The sequence below is a fragment of the Nerophis lumbriciformis genome, linkage group LG36, assembly GCF_033978685.3.
Source record: "Nerophis lumbriciformis linkage group LG36, RoL_Nlum_v2.1, whole genome shotgun sequence".
NCBI classification, from domain to species: Eukaryota; Metazoa; Chordata; class Actinopteri; order Syngnathiformes; family Syngnathidae; genus Nerophis; species Nerophis lumbriciformis.
The window spans coordinates 24,661,975-24,683,975 of NC_084583.2; the positions used below are offsets into that span (position 1 = coordinate 24,661,975).

General features: G+C 35.2%; 1 protein-coding gene across 1 annotated transcript in view; it reads right to left on the reverse strand.

Annotated features, from left to right (window-relative positions):
• reep2 (receptor accessory protein 2) overlaps positions 1-22,001 on the reverse strand; it is a 48,700-nt gene that overhangs the window by 25,664 nt on the left and 1,035 nt on the right. Inside the window, exon 2 of the mRNA XM_061930201.2 lies at positions 4,601-4,673. Within this exon, the coding sequence (XP_061786185.1) occupies positions 4,601-4,673 (73 nt within the window). The remainder of the gene's footprint in view (positions 1-4,600; positions 4,674-22,001) is intronic.

The window sequence follows — 22,001 nt, forward strand, 5'->3', positions numbered from 1 at the left end:
ACGGAAACACCTCCTAGGTAACACATGAACCAATCACCACGCCCCTAGGCCAGCCTGTACCCACCCACTCTGTGCCCTATATAAACCATGGTATGCGATTGCTCCCATTAAAATCTCCTGACGATTGAGGGTACCCCCCTCATGAAACAGGCCTGTAGAGATGAAATAGTCTTGTGATTTTTTTTCCCCACACATACATACATATATATATATATATATATATATATATATATATATATATATATACATACACACATATATATATATATATATATATATACATACATTGATGTATACAGTATATAATTTATATTGATTTATTTTGCCGTTTTTGTTTACATGTTAAAGGTGTTTTAATGAATATACATGCATGTTTAACACATATAGATTCCTTTCTTTCATGAAGACAAGAATATAAGTTGGTGTATTACCTGATTCTGATGACTTGCATCGATTGGAATCAGACAGTAGTGATGATAACGTCCACGTTTTCAAATGGAGGAGAAAAACAGTTCCTCTTTTCTGTCTAATACCACATGAAAGTGGTTGGTTTTTGGCTTCTTATTTGTCCAGCTTCCATATTCGTTTTTATACACTTTACAAGAAATACATTGGCGGCAAACTCCGTCGCTTGCTAGCTTGCTAGCTTGTTTGCGCTGGCTTTCGGAGACTCTTATTTTGAAAGCGCAGGCGCAATGGAGCGGCACTTTTATTGTGAAGACAGGAACTGTGCAGTCAGTCTTTAGGCTTTTGACGGGATGTACGGATGAAATAAAAAAGGGTCTTTTTTCCTTCACACTTTTGATTGATTGATTGAAACTTTTATTAGTAGATTGCACAGTACAGTACATATTCCGTACAATTGACCACTAAATGGTAACACCCCAATACGTTTTTCAACTTGTTTAAGTCAGGTCATGTGACCACCTGGCTCTGTTTGATTGGTCCAACGTCACCAGTGACTGCATCTGATTGGTGGAACGGAGTGAACGTCACCAGTGACTGTATTTGTTGAAACGCAGGCACTATGAAGGTCTGTCTGACAGACCAAAACAAACAAAGCGTGCATTAACAGATCGATAAAAATTAGTAGCGAGTAGCGAGCTGAATGTAGATAAAAGTAGCGGAGTAAAAGTAGCGTTTCTTCTCTATAAATATACTCAAGTAAAAGTAAAAGTATGTTGCATTAAAACTACTCTTAGAAGTACAATTTATCCCAAAAGTTACTCAAGTAGATGTAACGGAGTAAATGTAGCGCGTTACTACCCACCTCTGTGTATGCGGTAACGTATTGTGTCAATTCTGGTTGTATCATTTTCTCAAAACTAATCTACTTGCTAATTTGCTTTCTGTTGTAACATGATTCCATCTACACTTCTGTTCAAATATACTCAGTACTTATTCTTCTGCTGTTTGGCAACTTTACATTAGTCTTGAGCGATACTACAAAATGGTTTATCGATCTAATATCAAGTAGTTACAGGGGAAGTATAGGTCATACCAATGTTAATACCAAAAAGTTTTTAAGATCATGGAATGATTCCTTTTTGATCACAACTATAATCAGACAAAAACACACAATGGTGGTGTAACAATATCAATTAAATATTTAAATGAGGTGCTACTATTGGCTCTGATTTAAATCATTTGGTTTTAGCAATTAAAAGTCCTCCTGTGTCCAGGGACTTAACAAAATAACAAAAAATGTTAACGATTTTTTCATAACAAAAAATTTATCTAACCACTGATACTATACTTGGTATCATTACTATCAATATTTATATCGAGCCGCCTACTTTTACACATTCAAGAGGTGCACACATATTGATTTCTAAATATCAGATTTAGTGTTGAAAATAGACAGAAAAGGTGTTGTAACAGGGGTCACTCCGCGCGCAGTGCGCTCACGAAAGGGGTGGGGCTCACCCTGGTGAGCCGAGTGGGCCACTTTTGGTAAGCAGAACTGGCGCTGCGGGATGAACCGAACGCCGGGTTAAGGCGCCCGATGCCGACGCTCATCAGACCCCAGAAAAGCTGTTGGTTGATATAGACAGCAGGACGGTGGCCATGGAAGTCGGAACCCGCTAAGGAGTGTGTAACAACCCACCTGCCGAATCAACTAGCCCTGAAAATGGATGGCGCTGGAGCGTCGGGCCCATACCCGGCCGTCGCCGGCAGCGAGAGCCGCGAGGGCTAGGCCGCGACGAGTAGGATGGCCCCCGCGGTGCGCGCTGAAGCCTCGGGCGCGAGCCCGGGTGGAGCCGCTGCGGGTGCGAGGGACATCGCACCTCCACGCGCTTGGAGGTGCGCTCAGCGCGGCTCCCAGATGATTGCGCACTGGTGTGCGTCTGGGCCGTGACAGCGTGGCACGCATTGAATGTCTCTGCTGCATTGGATCAGTCTCCTTTCTTTAACAGGCAAAAGCTTTATAACCTCACTAATGCCTTGCATACCTGCCAACTTTTGAAATCAGAAAAACCTAGTAGCCAGGGTCCAAGGGACGCAGGCCCCGGTAGGTCCAGGACAAAGTCCTGGTGGAGGGTTCAGGGCTTCGCCCCCCGACGCAAAATGATTATTAGCATTCAGACAGGTTAAAATGTTGCTAAAACCATCACTTTTCTATCAGTCACAGTGACTTTTCAAAACAAAAATATTACAGCAAAAATCATATGGGTTGATTGACATGTTTATTCTGTAAGCTAACTTCAATAGTTTGAAATTATTTTGACAGTTAATGCCAGTTATCCTGTCAACCTTTCACAAGACTTCAATTTGTTAATTGAAAGTATAAACAGTATAAACACTTTTTACAGTAAACAAATGGTAAAACAGTACTAAACAATTCCATTAAAAAAAAAATTGGTGTCATTATTAACTTTCTGTCCAAGCTTGTATAATCTACTGCCTTGTTCAATTGTAAAAAATATTCTGTGCCTAAAATTCACATTTCTATCACAATTATCATACTGTAAACATGGTAAGCTAACTTCATTAAAATTAATAGTCCTGTCAATAGCATGGAATTACAATTCAAATGTAGTTTTTTTGTAAGCCTTTCAAAAGAATTCAAAATATGAAAAATTAATGAAAATTAATTGAAGCCATCAGACACTTGAAAAGTGGCACATCACATCTCTAATGTAATCATTTGAACTTTTCAACAGAAATAGCACTGCAAAAATATTAAGGACATACTTCTGTATTTTGGTAGTTATGCTGTCAACATTTAACAAGATTTCTTCAACTTGGACTTGTTTTAAATGTTTTATGCCACTTCAAGTTGTCAAAGACGTGCTGTGAAATACAGCCGACAAGATTGCGCACCAAACACGAAGCAAGGCCAAAGCGCATGCATGGTGCAGGAGAACAAAGGACTTCTTTCATTTAAGGTTTGTGATAAACCATCAAACTCATTCGTTAAAAGGACTCTATAGTAATATAAAGCGAGTTTTTCTGGACATTATCATGCAAGAAAAGTTTATTTTTGGGACCGCGATCACCGCGTAATGATTTTTAAAGGTTGCATTACAAACATTTTAACTGTCCCATGTGATCAGCCAGTGCGATTGGAAGTCCATGCTCAATTATTGCCTCCGTAAATAAAACTTCGGCATTTATCACATCCAAAGAATCTGTTTGGGCGACGAAAAACGTTGAAAGTTTTCCACTTGTATTGCTAGCAACGGCATTAGACTTGTGTTTTTTTGTCCCAACGTGGTCTTTTACATCGCTAATTCCTCCGTGTCCGATCGAAAAATCTTGTCTGCACAAGGTGCAATTCGCATAGTTTTCACCCTTTTTTTTTTTTTTAATTAATGAAAAACCGTATTTTTTATCACTGCAACCGTAACCCGGAATAGGTTGATGAAAACCGTAGGAATTACGGGAAAACCGGAGTAGTTGGCAGGTATGGCCTTGCATCGTCTATATTAGATATATAACAACGGGCGGGTGCGGATTTGATTAAATGTTAGTTCGGGTGGATGCGGATGGTTGATGACTTTTGTGATGCGGTTGCGGATGAAATAATTGCCTATCCGCGCATCTCTATTGGCTAGGCTATAATACACTCAATTACCTTTATATTTTTTACAACATGAAAAGATTAATATAATAGCAATTGTTATTTATTAGCTTGACAAGAACAAAATACAAAAAAAGTGTTGTTTAAATTAGTATTATTTGAATTAAAACCTTTCCAGCAGTGTCTAAGCACCATTAAAATTAAAATGTGGTCAGGTGTACCTAAAGTTCTGTCTGAAATTTTACATAATAGCTGATGTCTGTGGAAGTTTCCCTTTGGTTCCAATGGAACTTGCTGAGCGGGCATTTCACAACACTGAGGGCGTGTAGATTTTAAGCATAAGTCTTAAAATGGAGCTCACGTCATTTTAATACATTTCACACTGGTCTGAAGGCCCACACCCACTTGGACACAACATCTGTGGCCCTGTAGATTTGCTCGGAAAAAGGCCAACACAAGCCAGTGGTAAACACAGTTGACAGCATCCTGGGGCAAAACATCCCCAAAAAAAAAGTAGAACAGCAGAGAAGGGTCAGAATGACGCGCTTGGATTTGGTGACCAGAGGTGATACTCACATATTCCTTCACATTCTTCGTTTTGACAGCCTTGTATGACGCGTACGCTGGGTAGAGCGTCCCGAAGGAGAGGCTGCAAAAAAAATAAACATCAAAATCAAGGGCAGCCTGGTTCAGTCAGTCAGGGGACGAGATGAAATAAGAGCACAGCTTCTGGGTGTGGACTTTGAGAGTCAAACAAATGACTTCCTGCTTAACAAGCGAGTGAGCCATACCTTATCTACTACAAACACAAGAATCTTTCTATACTATCAGACTATTGTGCGGAGGTGGTGGGCAGCGGCTCGTGAAAACACACAGAGGCCTGACACATGGAGACAGGAAGTGAGATTAGGCTGACAAGAGTCCTGCTGATTGGGAACATGCAGCCATTTTTGTGGTGTGCTTTCAGTCTCCGAGCGGTGGTGAGACCGAGGCAGGCAGACGAGTACGGGACAGCAGACGAACCAGTGCCACTCCAAGCTTGTCTGAATACATTTTTCCACTGGATGATGACACACTCTACTTGCTGTATTAGATGCATTTCCATTAGCAAAAGCAGGCACTACGAGGGTCTATTTCCAGTGGCGCCAATATTTGGCATTTTGGTGTATATCGATATCGCCTTCTTTTATCGGTATCTGAGATATTTTTAAAGATATTTATAACTACAACAGAAAGAGCAGATGTTATGTAATAACTAGAAATGTCCAATAATGGCTTTTTTGCCGATATACGATATTCCGATATTGTCCAACTCTTAATTACCGATTCCGATATCAACCGATACCGATATATACAGTCGTGGAATTAACACATTATTATGCCTCATTTTGTTGTGTATAGTCAAGTCCAGTATTTCATATACACATACATACATACATATATATATATATATATATATATATATATATATATATATATATATATATATATATATATATATATATATATATATATATATATATATATATATATATATATATATATATATATATATATATATATATATATATATATATATATATGTATATCCATCCATCCATCCATTTTCTACCGCTTATTCCCTTTGGGGTCGCGGGGGGCGCTGGAGCCTATCTCAGCTACAATCGGGCGGAAGACAGGGTACACCCTGGACAAGTCGCCACCTCATCGCAGGGCCAACACAGATAGACAGACAACATTCACACTCACATCCACACACTAGGGCCAATTTAGTGTTGCCAATCAACTTATCCCCAGGTGCATGTCTTTATATATATATATATATATATATATATATATATATATATATATATATATATATATATATATATATATATATATATAAATAAAAAAAATACTTGAATTTCAGTGTTCATTTATTTACACATATACACACACAACACTCATTTACTCATTGTTGAGTTAAGGGTTGAATTGTCCATCCTTGTTCTATTCTCTGTCACTATTTTTCTAACCATGCTCAACACCCTCTCTGATGATGCATTCTGCTTCGTCTCCTATCTAGAAGATAGAATAGAAGATAAATCTTTCTTGACATTGTATTAAATGCTTTATGATTTATGGTTGCCAATTTAGGTTTATGCTTTAAGACAAATAAAATCATTAATAAATACTAAAAACAATACTATGGCTAAAAGTATACAGATAAGACGTGTAGCAGGTAAAACAAACATTATTAAAGATAAAACACAAATCGTAAAAATTTGTTACAAAATTGTCATTTCACTTGCATTAGTTTACACTACGTGGGCGGTTTGGACTGCGCTAGTAATTAGCAACAAGCCAACCAGCTGTCTACGTATCTATATGTGCACAGCAGGGGAGCTAGTTAACTACATTTACCTGTCACACTTCAAACTCCTTGCGCAGGTCTAAATGTTTGTAAATCTGTACTGTAAAGTTCAAATTTGAATGACAATAAAAAGGAAGTCTGAGTCTAAGTCTTGTTATTTAAATGTTTACCTTGGTTTGAAGCAAAGGTGGTACTACTAATCGCCACCTTTGGCAAGGAATCCGTGTTTAAAGCGTCACTGTTATCGCAAATTTGGAAGCCCAAATACCTCCATTTTGCCCTTCACGTACCCTCTTTATTAACCAATAAAATTGCCGCTTTTATATATTTTTCCTCTCCACACTGTTACTGCCTGCACGCGCTTTGTGTGTGCGTGCTGGCACACTTCACATGCACCTCGGCTTCACAACGTCACCTTCCACGGCAGCATGTGGATGACTAAAGTACCAGTATTTTTTTAAAGGTAGTATAGTATCGCAGTACTCTGTTAGTATCGGTATACCATATAACCCTATTAGATTCTTAAAATTATAATGAAGATTAAAATGTTTTGTGTTTCTCTAATAGGTTTTTATTAAATAAGGTATACAATTTGATGGTTTATTACCTAATGCACCAAATTATTAAATTGTATTTAAATTTAAAAAAATGCAGCACCCGCATTTGTAACAAGTTATTACAAAATGCATCAAACTTTATTACAAAAGCATTCAAGAATTGTGTTACAAAATGTGCAGATTATTGTATAATGTAGGGATGTCCGATAATGGCTTTTTGCCGATATCCGATATTCCGATATTGTCCAACTCTTTAATTACCGATACCAATATCAACCGATACCGATATATACAGTCGTGGAATTAACACATTATTATGCCTAATTTGGACAACCAGGTATGGTGAAGATAAGGTCCTTTTTAAAAAATTAATAAAATAAAAATAAGATAAATAAATTAAAAACATTTTCTTGAATAAAAAAGAAAGTAAAACAATATAAAAACAGTTACATAGAAACTAGTAATGAATGAAAATGAGTCAAATGAAGTGTTAAAGGTCAGTACTATTAGTGGAGCAGCAGCACGCACAATCATGTGTGCTTACGGACTGTATCCCTTGGTGTGGGTTCACAGTGTGGCACATATTTGTTTCTTGTTCACCCCCTGGGAGGTGAGGGTAGCAGTGGGCAGCAGCGGTGGCCGCGCCCGAGAATCATTTTTTGTGATTTAACCCCCAATTCCAAGCCTATGTGTCATAAACTTTGATACATTTTGTAATAATTTTGTAATGCGGGTGCTGCACTTTTTTTAATGTTGTGATCAACATTTTGCCCTTTAATTACATGTTTACTCGTGCACATGCAAATACATAAACTACAACTTAGGGAAATGTTGTAATAGTTCTGACAGAACAAAAATCACAATAATTATCTTAATTGATAGAAAGAAAAACATTTTATTGATAGACAGTCAATTTTGTTTGACCAATGTAGCATCCTATTAGATTGAATCTAATAGGATGCTACATTGGTCAATCAAAATGTACTGTCTATATTGGTATAGGGTTGTCCAATACCAATATTTTGGTACGGGTACCAAAATAAATACTGATACTTTTCAAAATAAAAAGGGACCACAGAAAACTTAATTAATGGCTTCATTTTAACAGAAAATCTGACGATACATTTAACAGACGTTTCTTATTGCACTCAAAGAACAATTTCAGAAGATTAAAATAAAGTATTAAACACACTGGGCTTTTCTTACTGCACTCAAAAAACTATTTACGATTTTCCATATTACATATAGCCTAAAATGATTTTCAAGGTAAACAAATGATTTTCAAGGTAAAACATTTTTTTCAAGGTAAAAAATGATTTTCAATTTTTTTTAATTTTTTAAAAATGTTTTTAAATGTTTTTATTTATTTTTTTATTTTTTTTAATTTGTAAAAATGTTTTAAACTTTTTTTTTATTTTTTTTTTATTTTTTAAAACAATTTAAAACAATTTTAAAAATGTTTAATTTTTTTAAACAATTTTAACAATTAACATTTTTTTTAGGGTTAGGGTTAAGATTGAAAAAAAAATGTTACCTTGAAAAAAAAATGTTATCTTGAAAAAAAAATTTTACCTTGAAAAAAAAATTGAATGAAAATTTTTTTTACCTTGAAAATCATGTTTTAACTTAAAACATTTTTTTTTAATTTGTAATTTTTTTTTAAGTTTAAAAAAAAAAAAAAAAAATTGTAAAAAAATTTTAATTAAAAAAAAATGTTTTTTAATTTTTTAATATTTTTTTTTTAATTTAAAAAAATTTAAATTATTAAATTAATATTTTTAAAATTGTTTAACTTTTTTTAAACTTTTTAAAAGTTTTTTTTAAAGTTTTTTTTTTTAAATTTTACCCTAACCCTAACCCTAATTTTAACCCTAACCCTAACCCTAACCCATCCATCCATCCATCCATCCATCTTCTTACGCTTATCCGAGGTCGGGTCGCGGGGGCAGCAGCCTAAGCCTGGAAGCCCAGACTTCCCTCTCCCCAGCCACTTCGTCCAGCTCTTCCCGGGGGATCCCGAGGTGTTCCCAGGCCAGCCGGGAGACATAGTCTTCCCAACGTGTCCTGGGTCTTCCTCGTGGCCTCCTAACGGTCGGACATGCCCTAAACACCTCCCTAGGGAGGCGTTCAGGTGGCATCCTGACCAGATGCCCGAACCACCTCATCTGGCTCCTCTCCATGTGGAGGAGCAGCGGCTTTACTTTGAGCTCCCCCCGGATGACAGAGCTTCTCACCCTATCTCTAAGGGAGAGCCCCGCCACCCGGGAGAGGAAACTCATTTGGGCCGCTTGTACCCGTGATCTTGTCCTTTCGGTCATAACCCAAAGCTCATGACCATAGGTGAGGATGGGAACGAAGATCGACCGGTAAATTGAGAGCTTTGCCTTCCGGCTCAGCTCCTTCTTCACCACAACGGATTGATACAGCGTCCGCATTACTGAAGACGCCGCACCGATCCGCCTGTCGATCTCACCATCCACTCTTCCCTCACTCGTGAACAAGACTCCGAGGTACTTGAACTCCTCCACTTGGGGCAAGATCTAACCCTAACCCTAAAAAAAAAAGTTAATTGTTAAAATTGTTTAAAAAAATTAAAACATTTTAAAATTGTTTTAAATTGTTTTAAAAAAATTTAAAAAAGGTTTAAAAAAAGTTTTTAAAAAGTTTTTAAAAAATTTACAAATTAAAAAAAATAAAAATAAAATAAAAAAAATAAAAAAAATTTAGAAACATTTTTAAAAAATTTAAAAAATTTGAAAATAATTTTTTACCTTGAAAAAAAAAAATTACCTTGAAAATTTTTTTTTTACCTTGAAAATCATTTGTTTACCGGTACCTTGAAAATCATTTTTAACCTTGAAAAAAATTTTTTACCTTGAACATTTTTTTTTACCTTGAAAATCATTTTTTTTTAATCATGTTTTAACTTAAAACATTTTGTTTTAATTTTTAAAAATTTTTTAAAAAATTTAAAAAAAAATTTAATTTTTGTAAAAACAAAAAAATATTAAAAAAAAAAAATAATAATAATTTTTTTTTTTTTTTTTAATGTTTAAATTTTTCAAATTTTTTTCAAATATTTTTAAAATGTTTTTAATATTTTTTTTAATTTTTAACTTTTTAAAAAAAAATTTACCCTGAACCTAACCCTAACCCTAACCCTAATCTTAACCCTAACCCTAACCCTAACCCTAAAAAAAATGTTAATTGTTAAAATTGTTTAAAAAAATTAAAACATTTTAAAATTGTTTTAAAAAATTTTTAAACATTTTAAAAAAGTTTTTAAAAAAATTACAAATTAAAAAAAGATTTTAAAAATAAAAATTTAAAAATAAAAATTTAAAAATATTTTTTAAAAATTAAAAAAAATTGAAAATCATTTTTTACCTTGAAAAAAAAATTTTACCTTGAAAATTTTTTTTACCTTGAACATTTTTTTTTTTACCTTGAAAATCATTTGTTTACCTTGAAAATCATTTTTAACCTTGAAAAAAAAATGTTACCTTGAAAAAAAAAAATTACCTTGAGGGTTAGGGTTAGGGTAGGGTTAAGATTAGGGTTAGGGTTAGGGTAAAAAAAAAATTTAAAAGTTAAAAAAAAGTTAAAGGGGAGCCAGATGAGGTGGTTCGGGCATCTGGTCAGGATGCCACCCGAACGCCTCCCTAGGGAGGTGTTTAGGGCACGTCCGACCGGTAGGAGGCCGCGGGGAAGACCCAGGACACGATGGGAAGACTATGTCTCCCGGCTGGCCTGGGAACGCCTCGGGGTCCCACAGGAAGAGCTGGACGAAGTGGCTGGGGAGAGGGAAGTCTGGGCTTCCCTGCTTAGGCTGCTGCCCCCGCGACCCGACCTCGGATAATGATAAATGATAAATGGGTTGTACTTGTATAGCGCTTTTCTACCTTCAAGGTACTCAAAGCGCTTTGACACTACTTCCACATTTACCCATTCACACACACATTCACACACTGATGGAGGGAGCTGCCATGCAAGGCGCTAACCAGCACCCATCAGGAGCAAGGGTGAAGTGTCTTGCTCAGGACACAACGGACATGACGAGGTTGGTACTAGGTGGGGATTGAACCAGGGACCCTTGGGTTGCGCACAGCCACTCTTCCACTGCGCCACGCTGTCCCAGCGGAAGAAGATGGATGGAAAAAAAGTTAAAAAAAAGTTTTAAAAAGTTAAAAAAAAGTTAAAAAAAGTTTTAAAAAAGTTTTAAAAAAGTTTAAAAAAGTTAAACAATTATAAAAATTAAAAATAAAAATTAAAAAAAATTAAATTAAAAAAAATAATTAAAAAATGTAAAAAAAAATTAAAAGAATTTAAAAAAAAATTACAAAACATTACAAAAAATTTAAAAAATAAAAAAAATAAAAAGAATTACAAAAATTTTACAAAAATTTTACAAAAATTTTAAAAACTTAAAATTTAAAAATTTAAAAAAAATGTTTTAAGTTAAAACATGATTTTCAAGGTAAAAAATGATTTTCAAGGTAAAAAAAAATTTTAAGGTAAAAAATGTTTTTCAAGGTTAAAAATGATTTTCAAGGTAAACAAATGATTTTCAAGGTAAAAAAAAATTTTCAAGGTAAAATTTTTTTTTCAAGGTAAAAAAATTTTTTCAAGGTAAAAAATGATTTTCAAGGTAAACAAATGATTTTCAAGGTAAAAAAAATTTTCAAGGTAAATTTTTTTTTTCAAGGTTCAAAATGATTTTCAAGGTAAACAAATGATTTTCAAGGTAAAAAAAAATTTTCAAGGTAAAATTTTTTTTTCAAGGTTAAAAATGATTTTCAAGGTAAACAAATGATTTTCAAGGTAAAAAAAATGCTCAAGGTAAAAAAACATTTTCAAGGTTAAAAATGATTTTCAAGGTAAGAAAACATTTTCAAGGTACATTTTTTTTTTCAAGGTAAAACATTTTTTTCAAGGTAATTAAATGATTTTCAAGGTAAAAAAAAATTTTCAAGGTAAATTTTTTTTTCAAGGTAAAAATTTTTTTTCAAGGTAAAAAAATGATTTTCAAATTCAAAAATTAAAAGAATTTAAAAAAAAATTAAAAAAATTTAAAAAATTTAAAAAAAATTAAAAATTTTACAAAAATTTTACAAAAATTTAAAAAACTTAAAATTAAAAAATTAAAAAAAAATGTTTTAAGTTAAAACATGATTTTCAAGGTAAAAAAATATTTTCAAGGTAAAAAAAAATTTTAAGGTAAAAATTTTTTTTCAAGGTTAAAAATTATTTTCAAGGTAAACAAATGATTTTCAAGGTAAAAAAAATTTTTCAAGGTAAACAAATGATTTTCAAGGTAAAAAAAAATTTTCAAGGTAAATTTTTTTTTTCAAGGTAAAAATTTTTTTTCAAGGTAAAAAAATGATTTCCAAATTGTTTTATTTTTTAGAAAATGTTTCTACATTTTTTTATTTTTTTATTTATTTTTTTTATTTATTTTTATTTGTAAAAAAAATTTAAACTTTTTTTTTATTTTTTTTTATTTTTTTAAAACAATTTAAAACAATTTTTAAAATTTTTTATTTTTTTAAACAATTTTAACAATTAACATTTTTTTTTGGGTTAGGGTTAGGGTTAGGGTCAAGATTAGGGTCAGGGTAAAAAAAATTTTTAAAAAGTAAAAAAAAAGTTTAAATTTTTTTTTTTAAATTTAAAAAAAAAAAGTTAAACAATTTTAAAAATATTTAAAAAAAATTAAAAATATTTTTCAAAAATTTAAAGAAATTAAATTTAAAAAAAAAAAAAATAAATAAATAAATAATTAAAACTTAAAAAAACTTTAAAAAATTGTAAAAATAAAAAAAAAAATGTTTTAAGTTAAAACATGATTTTCAAGGTAAAAAATTATTTTCAAGGTAAAAAAAAATTTAAGGTAACATTTTTTTTCAAGGTTAAAAATGATTTTCAAGGTAAACAAATGATTTTCAAGGTAAAAAAAAATGTTCAAGGTTAAAAATGATTTTCAAGGTAAACAAATAATTTTCAAGGTAAAAAAAAATTTTCAAGGTAAACATTTTTTTTCAAGGTTAAAAATGATTTTCAAGGTAAACAAATGATTTTCAAGGTAAAAAAACATTTTCAAGGTAAAAAATTTTTTTCAAGGTTAAAAATGATTTTCAAGGTAAACAAATGATTAATTTCCGATATTACATTTTAAAGCATTTATCGGCCGTTAATATCGGCAGGCCGATATCGGATATCTCTAGTATAATGAGTTATTACATAAATAGGTGACAATATTAAGGCTGCAGCTAACGATTATTTTTCTATCGATTAATCTATAGATTATTTTTTCGATTAATCGGTTAATCTATAGATTATTTTTTCGATTAATCTATAGATTATTTTTCCTTTTACCGATTATTTTTTTATTTAAAATGAAGATGAAAAAATAAATGTAGGCCAGTTTTTTCAAAAGGCATGACTTTTTTTTACAAAAAAAAAAGTATGGCCACTCAGTCAACATTGACAACAACATGACAAAATATTCTGTAACAATGTAAACATTTAAAACTTTTAACATTTAACAAAATTAAAAGTAGCTTATTTGCTTTTTAATGTGCAAATATAAAAGTAAACATCCAGTGCAAATCTTAATATTCTGCAATAGTATAAGCATTTCTAAAGTAAAAGTATTGCTTATTTTGCTTTAAAATGTGCAAAAATAAAGATAAACATTCAATACAAAAAAGTGCAAAACGAAATATTCTGTAACAGTGTAAACATTTCAACAAAAGTAAAAGTATTGCTTATTTTGCTTAATAACACAACAATGATAGTATGATTAAAGTGAAAGTTAATTGTTCGTTTGTACATCGTATATGTAACTGTTAATGTTGTAAAAGGTATTTGCACAACTAATTAACGTTAGCGTTAAAGAGGAGCGCGTCTTTGTAAACACTGAACAGGCACGCCAAACGCGCCTCTCAGAGCGAAACGGTGTTTTAGTTTATGAATTTACAACGCAGATACAAATGACACATTTATGATTTTGTGTAATGATGACAACGTATACTCACGCGGACGATTGACTAGTTGATGGTGATGGCAAGAACGCTGTCGGGTGTTTTCTTTTCAAATGTTCGTTCATAGCCGTTGTGCTGCTATGATAGGCCATTTCCGCTCGACACAGTGTGCATACAACAACTGTCAAGTGTTTTGCTTTTTTTCGCTGTGCTTATCCCACACTTGAAAGGATGTACCAATGCTGAATGTGGCTTCTGGATTTCACTCAAAAGACCAGACCGTAGTTACTTTTTCCTTTTATTTTCCAACAGTTTTTACAACGAAGAAACAGCTTCTTTTTTCTTCTTTAGTCTTTTTAGCAGTCTTTAGCAGTGTTAGTAGACTTTAGTTTCTTTAGCTGTCATTAGCAGTCTTTAGTAGCCTTTAGTAGCATTTAGCTTCTTTAGTAGGTGAAAAACCTTTAAGGACAAAACACCACAAGATTAACATGCTGTAAAAAATCAATCAATTATCAATCCCATAATTTACAACTATTAATTAGGCTATCAAACTCTTAACCATTAAACAAGTGCAAGAAAATGGACACATCTTTTCCCTTTAAGTTAAAACAGATTTTAAATAAATTGTCTCAACATAAATGCACCAAGATACCCCCCCCCCCCCAATCTCACCAGCGCGCCACACCCACGAAGAGAAATATTAAATCTTACATACTTTTGGCACAACTCTGGGTTATCTGTAATGAACTAAACCTTTTTCCACTCTGCGCTGGCGTCTTTTGTACTCCTTGATTTGACAAAGCTGTCTAATTACCGGGCTCGCGCACCAGCAGATGAGACGGGAGCGCGCCGCGTTATACCTGCGCGTGAACGTAAACTGATCGGCTCTGATTTTATAAGCCGACAGGCCGAAATAATGCCGAATTATATACATTTCCTGGGGTTGCCTAGGTGAATAGGGATGCGGATGTGCTCTAAGATAAAATATAATTTTATTAAGTGGGGTTTGGCTGGTTGCTAAGCAGCCACGGTTGCGAGCTCGCGCTTCAGCTGACGAGACAGCTGTTCACCACTACAACATTATTAGGCCGTTTATTGAAATACTCCCACACTTTTGACGACTTTTGGCGTGCTTTTTTTCCCTCGCTCGCACCGCTCGCATCATCTGCTTTGCGCTCCGCCATGACGGCAGTGTGACGTAAATATGCGACGCGTCGAAGCATAAAAACGGCGTCGACGTATTTACGTAACCGATGACGTCGACTACGTCGACGCGTCGTTTCAGCCTTAGACAATATATTACATGTTTACGTGTTGCACCGGTATTACATCATGTGCTGTTACAAGCCCTTTATTCTGTCACAGTCTTGTATTTCATGAAGTGGTGGTCGTACACAGACGGGGTTAGGGGGGCTATATGTCCATGAGGAACGGGAGTCATCTTGCATGGTGTCATGAACAAGTGTGGCTTCAAAAGCGACGGTTTTTCCTGTTGGTTTTGGTTGTGATCAATAAGGATGTGTGGGAGGGTTAGGGTGTGGTTTTTAATAAAGAGGTCTCGGATTAAAAAACTGCGATCGTTTGAGTGCTTCTTCTGTCAAGGGTGGAGTAAACTAGTGAGGGAGATGGTATATTTTTATTGTGTTTGGTGCTCATAAGCAGGCTAAGAGGAGACCTTTACAACAAATTAAAAAGCCCCTCTAATGTTGACAGCATAGGCACCTATTTTATAGTTCTGGACCTGAGAATGATGTCTACAGGTAAAATTCCCCCAATATAGACACAGTAGTGATTTTAGGTATGTTTTCTAACGAGTTTCAGCACATTTTGACATGCCCAATGTTAGCTGCACAATGTAGGTGGGCCTGCATCAACCGGGTGACGTCCCCTACAGACGACTGGAGGCAATTTAATGCTGTCTAGTATGTGTTTTGGTAGCATCTTTATCTCGAATCATGTTGTTTTTGCACATAATTCTAGGGAATTATCAAATATGACTGCCAGATGCATTTTTACATGTTGTAATACTACAAGTAAAGAAAGAATCAGCCTACATATATGTTTAAATGTTGGCAATATGAGGAAAGTATGAACCTCTCCAGTCAAACTGACTCGCACAAAATGGGTCAAACCAAGCGAGAAGAGTGCTTTTCATTTTAATGATTCTGAATTAGAAGGAATGCTTTGGTCAGAGATTGGATGGAAAAAAAAATTAAAAAGTCAAGTCAAATGTGATCCCAAGAATCAGGAGCACCCTTGAGGGGAGAAAGACTGAGTAAGAACCTGCAGAAAATTGGAGAAAGAAGAGCAGACCCGGCGATCAAAAATCAGAGAGAAAAAATAAAAAGGTAAGCCGCCGGGATTTCTATTTTGCGTCCTCTTCTACTGATGTATTCCGCAAGATGCTTGAGGAAATCGTAAAAGACATTGTGGAAACGCAGGCTGTGGAAGAGCAGGGACGTCCGGAAATGGCAATTGTTGGCGACAAAAACATGAAATTAAGTGATCAAAAATAGTTTTACATGCCTTTATCCACACTGTCTATATCAGACCTGGGCAAATTAAGGCCCGGGGGCCGCATGTTGAGCTTTTCAATCTGGCCCGCCGGACATTCCCAAATCATTTTTAGATATTTAAGATGGAAAGTGTAGCTGCCATTATGATGTGCAGTCATGTTTTCAAATTACCTTAAGTCTTCAATTATACAAAGTATTTCAATGGTTGGAATCTGCACTTTTGCATGATATACTAGTTACTATGGTAATCTAATTAGTTACTATGGTAATCTAATTAGTTACTATGGTAATGTAAGTCACAGCAGCTCAGACGAGGCACCAAGCAGTGTGGGTGGGGAGCGTTTCCACAGATTGTTTCCAGAGCCTGAAATGTGGGTGCCAGGGACACCCGAAAGGAGATTTTTACAACAAAGTTCTAAAGTTTAGTGATACTATATCACATATATCAGATTTTAGGTGGGGGGGGTTTTGTACCTTTCGCGTTCATATTTCGCTCTGTTTATTGCATTTTTGTTGCGTTTCGCTTGATTGTAAAATATGTGGATGGAGAGGGGGTGTGACGTTCATATGTTAATATTCAGTGTTTTATCCTTCATAGTTAATATTGTAAATCCCCCATTCTTTATTTTTAATGTACATTCTGGGTGTCTCATTCAGTAAAAAAAAATGTAAATTCCATTCCTTTTTTTAAGGCGGTCTGTCATAACGTTTTTCGCATTCAATCAGACATTATTGTGAGGTTTTGTATTAGTGTTAGAGATGTCCCGATCCGATATTTGGATCGGATCGGCTGCCAATATTCGCCAAAAATTGCGTATCGGCAAGGCATGGGAAAATGCCGATCCAGATCCAGTTTTAAAAAAAACTCCGGTCCGTGTTTTCCAACGCACCGATTTAAATAATACATTCCACTTTTCTGCTGGTCCGTAATTTCCGTTCCGCATTTTCCAGCACACCTTCAACACATCCACAATTCTCACGCAGTTGCTTTTAGCTGCTGGCATTACACGACAGGCTCTTCTTACTCTTTTCTGTGTCTCCCTCTCACAGACAGCGAGCGCACCTTCTTACACACGTCACATACTGTCACGTCATACGTCACATACGAATACGTCCTCTCCCAGCAGAGAGCGAGGTAGCGGCATGGCTAACGTTAGCTGTGATGCTAGCGCAGCCGCTAAGGTGCGCGCCTGCTCAAGTGTCCTCTGCGCACGGCAAATCTATGCCACGCACAAAATCAAATAAAAAAATAAGCGAATAACAATTTTCGACACACAGACACGACAGAGAAAACAGTTTTCGTCATCATTGTTCAAATATTGTAACGTCTGTCGAGACGCTTATCTCCATTTGGTGCCACACGTCCACACCATCAAAATGGCAAAAATGTCCACATCAACACCGTATGAAAAAATTAGTGATTTTTTTAGTTGTGATTTCCTTCTCTGCATGAAAGTTTAAAAGTAGCATATATTAATGCAGTATGAAGAAGGTTTTAATGTCGACATGCAAGCCTTGAAAGAACATTTCGAAATTCAAGACTACATTTCCTGCAAATGGGTGCATTTCTACCCTATATTTTAACTTTAGATTTATTCTCATATCAAACTCTTTTGGCTGTCTTTTTGACACTTACATCCGGCGCCCCCCTCCACACCCTGGATTATAAATAATGTAAATAATTCAATGTGATTATCTTGTGTGATGACTGTATTATGATGATAGTATATATCTGATAGTATATATCTGTATCATGGATCAATTTAAGTGGACCCCTGGAAAAACTTATTGGGGTGTTACCATTTAGTGGTCAATTGTACGGAATATGTACTTCACTGTGCAACCTACTAATAAAAGTCTCAATCAATCAATCAAAACACATAGAATCATCATACTGCTGTGATTATATGCATCAAGTGTTCATTCAAGGCTAAGGCAAAATATGGAGATATATATTGTGTATCGCAATATGGCCTTAAAATATGGCAATATTAAAAAAAGGCCATATCGCCCAGCCCTAGTTCAATGATGCCATTTCTGTTTGTCATGTATCATTTTGTCTATTTTGTGTTTATCCTTGAATAAACAGGTCAGTTTCTTGTTACCAACCATTGTGTATTATTCAAACTCCCCTAATTCAGCTGGCTAGTTGTTATCAAGAGTACTAAAACCCTTTTCAATATGATTCTGACAACTAAGTAGGCTAAATAACTTTAAACTTTAATACATGCTCGGATAGGCCAGTATCGGTCAGTATCGGTATCGGATCGGAAATGCAAAAACAATATCGGTATCGGATCGGAAGTGCAAAAACCTGGATCGGGACATCCCTAATTAGTGTTCCTAAAATTCAGACATACCGGCCCTCCAGACACATTTTTTTCTCTAAATTTGGCCCTCCGAGTCAAAATAATTGCCCAGGCCTGGTCTATATGGTGGAATAGGCTCCAGCTTTATGGATGACGTCACACATCGAGTCTCGCGATAGAAAAGGGGATTTCCAGGTACCGTTGGTTATCTCATGATTACCCAAAACTAATTGATATTATCGGAAATAACTGACAGATTAATTTTTAGGAGCAAAAAATACATAAGGAGAGCTTGTTAGTGAAATTTAAGCCATCTGGACGCTACTTTTGCATAACTTTATAACCTTTATTAAAAAGTCAACACAAGAGCGCCTCATTCTCCGCTATTGTTGTTTTGGCGTGTTTCATTCTGACTGACGTGTCCGGTATGCAGCATGGATTACATTGATTTTTTGATGTGAAACCTAACCGAAGCAAGTAGAGATGAGGCGGTAATGTTCAGTGGAAAACCAGCGTCAGAAACTGGACTACTCAGCTGCTGCCATCCAGAGCACATCTAATGCTTTAGTTGTACAGTAAGTAGGTCTCCTGTCCTAATGTGCATGAAGTCAAGTCACGTGTGTATGGTGTCTTCAAAGTGTACAGCACGGTAGACAGCAGATGTCTCACATCTCCACCCTCACAATGCATACCGTATTTTCCGCACTATAAGGCGCACTTAAAATCATTTTTTTTCCTCAAAACTCGACAGTGCGCCTTATAACCCGGTGCGCCTAATGTAAGGAATCATTTTGGTTGAGCTTACCTACCTCGAAGCTATTTTATTTGGTACATGGTGTAACGAAATAATATGACCAGTAGATGGCAGTCAAACATAAGAGATAAGTGTAGGCTGCACTATGATGGCAATATTACTCAAGTACACATTATATATGTTCCATTGAAAATATAGAACATTACACACAGCGGTCAAAAATCTATCAAAATGTTTTAGCACGACTTTGGTAAGCTATGAAGCCGCACCGCTTGTGCTTCAACATACCAGTATTTTTTATGGTGTGTGTATAAGGTAAGACATATCATCTGCCGTTTTGCTTCGAAATATTATGCAAAAGCAAATTTTCTTACCTTCTTGTACCTGCTGATCTGTATTTGGGATCAGCATAAATCCTGAAAAATTGCGTGCGTCCGCATTTGTAGTCCGTGCTGACACCGTAGCCGATAAGCTTCTTCTTTTTCTCTATCTTCTTGTTATGGCACATTCATCCTCCGCTGTTGCCATTTCTAATATAAAGTAGTGTAAAGTTTTTACTTATATCTAGAGATGATGTTCGAAACCGATTCTCCCGGTTGTTCGATAAGAAAAGAACCGATTCCATGGACTCGAATCCCTTTTTGAGAACCGGTTCCCGTTATCGAGGCCACTATAGTAAAGAAAAAGAGTTGGTTCTTTATTCGAATCCCTGGGAACGAATCCCTTCCCACGTACAGGAAATGCCCTGTGGGACCTGCAATATTATGCCCATTTGATCGTAGACTCTTACTGACACCTTGTGGCGATATGAAAATACTACGCGTCATTAGTTTGGGCACTTGCGGGTTGAGACAATTGAGAAGTAGACAAGTTGTGTTAGCTCTTACAAGCCTTGGAAAAGATACGTCTGTAAGTAAACTATTTAACTTGTTTATGTAACTCAATATTAAGGTGGAAAGTGGTTACATTTGATAGTAAGATGTTTATTGAAAAATTATTTCTGGGCACTGTTTCAATGGATGTTTTGAGGACTTAAAATGGCTGCCAGTCGTGTTTCAACACTCAGAAGTATTTGTTTGATGATAGTACTGTATATTTGTGTGAAGCTAATATTTACATATTGTGTATTACATTTCAGTATGTTCATTGAATCACATAGCTTATACATTTGTCATTGTGTGTATTTCAGTTTAAAAAAAATAACAGTCCAGTGCAAGACAAAAGTAAAGATAGGAAAAGACAAAGCAAGATCAACAACAATAAAGAGCCTGAATGGATTAATCTGCTTTGGAATTTTATTAGACGTCTTGGATTGTTTGTTAGCTGTCTGCCTGTGTGTGTAGTTAGTATGTTCCAATAGCAGCAGAAGTGCACTTTTTGGAGAGCTGTATTATTTTCAGTTTTGTGCCCAAGGGACTGATTTTATTTAACACTATATTATTATTTATACATCTACAGTGATCACAGAGACAGGTTGTTTTTGTGTTACTGTATATATTTGTTTTTCTGAAAAATCCCACTTAATATACTTTGGGTAACAACAGTCAATATTTTTTTTTTTTTTTTTTTTTAAGGGGGTAACAGTCAATATTTATTTATTTATTTTAGTTTTTTCTTCTAAAATAAAAGTGAGCTTTTGTTAAACCAAATATTGTGGTTTTTTTCCATATACAACAACCTATCTGGATTCAAAAATGGGCTCGAACTCGATAATTTCTTATCAAATATCATCCCTACTTATATCCGTCAGTAAACTTGCCATGAAAGTGCTAAAACATACCGGTGTAGTGAGTTTACATTATTCACCCAATGAACTTTAGTTATTAGAGAGTTCCGGTCGGACGGCTTTTCACGGGACACATTTCCGGTGTTGTTGTTTCCGGATGAGGAGATGCTGCTCCGTTATTGATTGAAGTAAATAAATAAATGGGTTGTACTTGTATAGTGCTTTTCTACCTTCAAGGTACTCAAAGCGCTTTGACACTACTTCCACATTTACCCATTCACACAGACTGATGGAGGGAGCTGCCATGCAAGGCGCTAACCAGCACCCATCAGGAGCAAGGGTGAAGTGTCTTGCTCAGGACACAACGGACATGACGAGGTTGGTACTAGGTGGGGATTGAACCAGCGACCCTCGGGTCGCGCACGGCCATTCTTCCACTGCGCCACGCCGTCCCAAGTAAAGTGTGAATGTCATTAAAACAGTTAGCTCCATCTTTTGACACTTCTTCCACTCCTGTCCTTGCATGCTACAACAAAGATGACGGGGAGAAGACGCTGCCGAAGGCGAGCCACGTAAATAAGACCGCCCACAAAATGATGCATCCTGAATAGACTGTCAGAAAGCAGCTTGAAGATGATGTGTAAAACATCATCGATGCAACATTTTGACCAAAGAACCACCATTACATGTTATGCAGACCACAAGGAAGTCTTTTACATTTAGAAAAAAATAATAATAATATGACTCCTTTAATCCGCCCTAAAATCCGATGCGCCTTG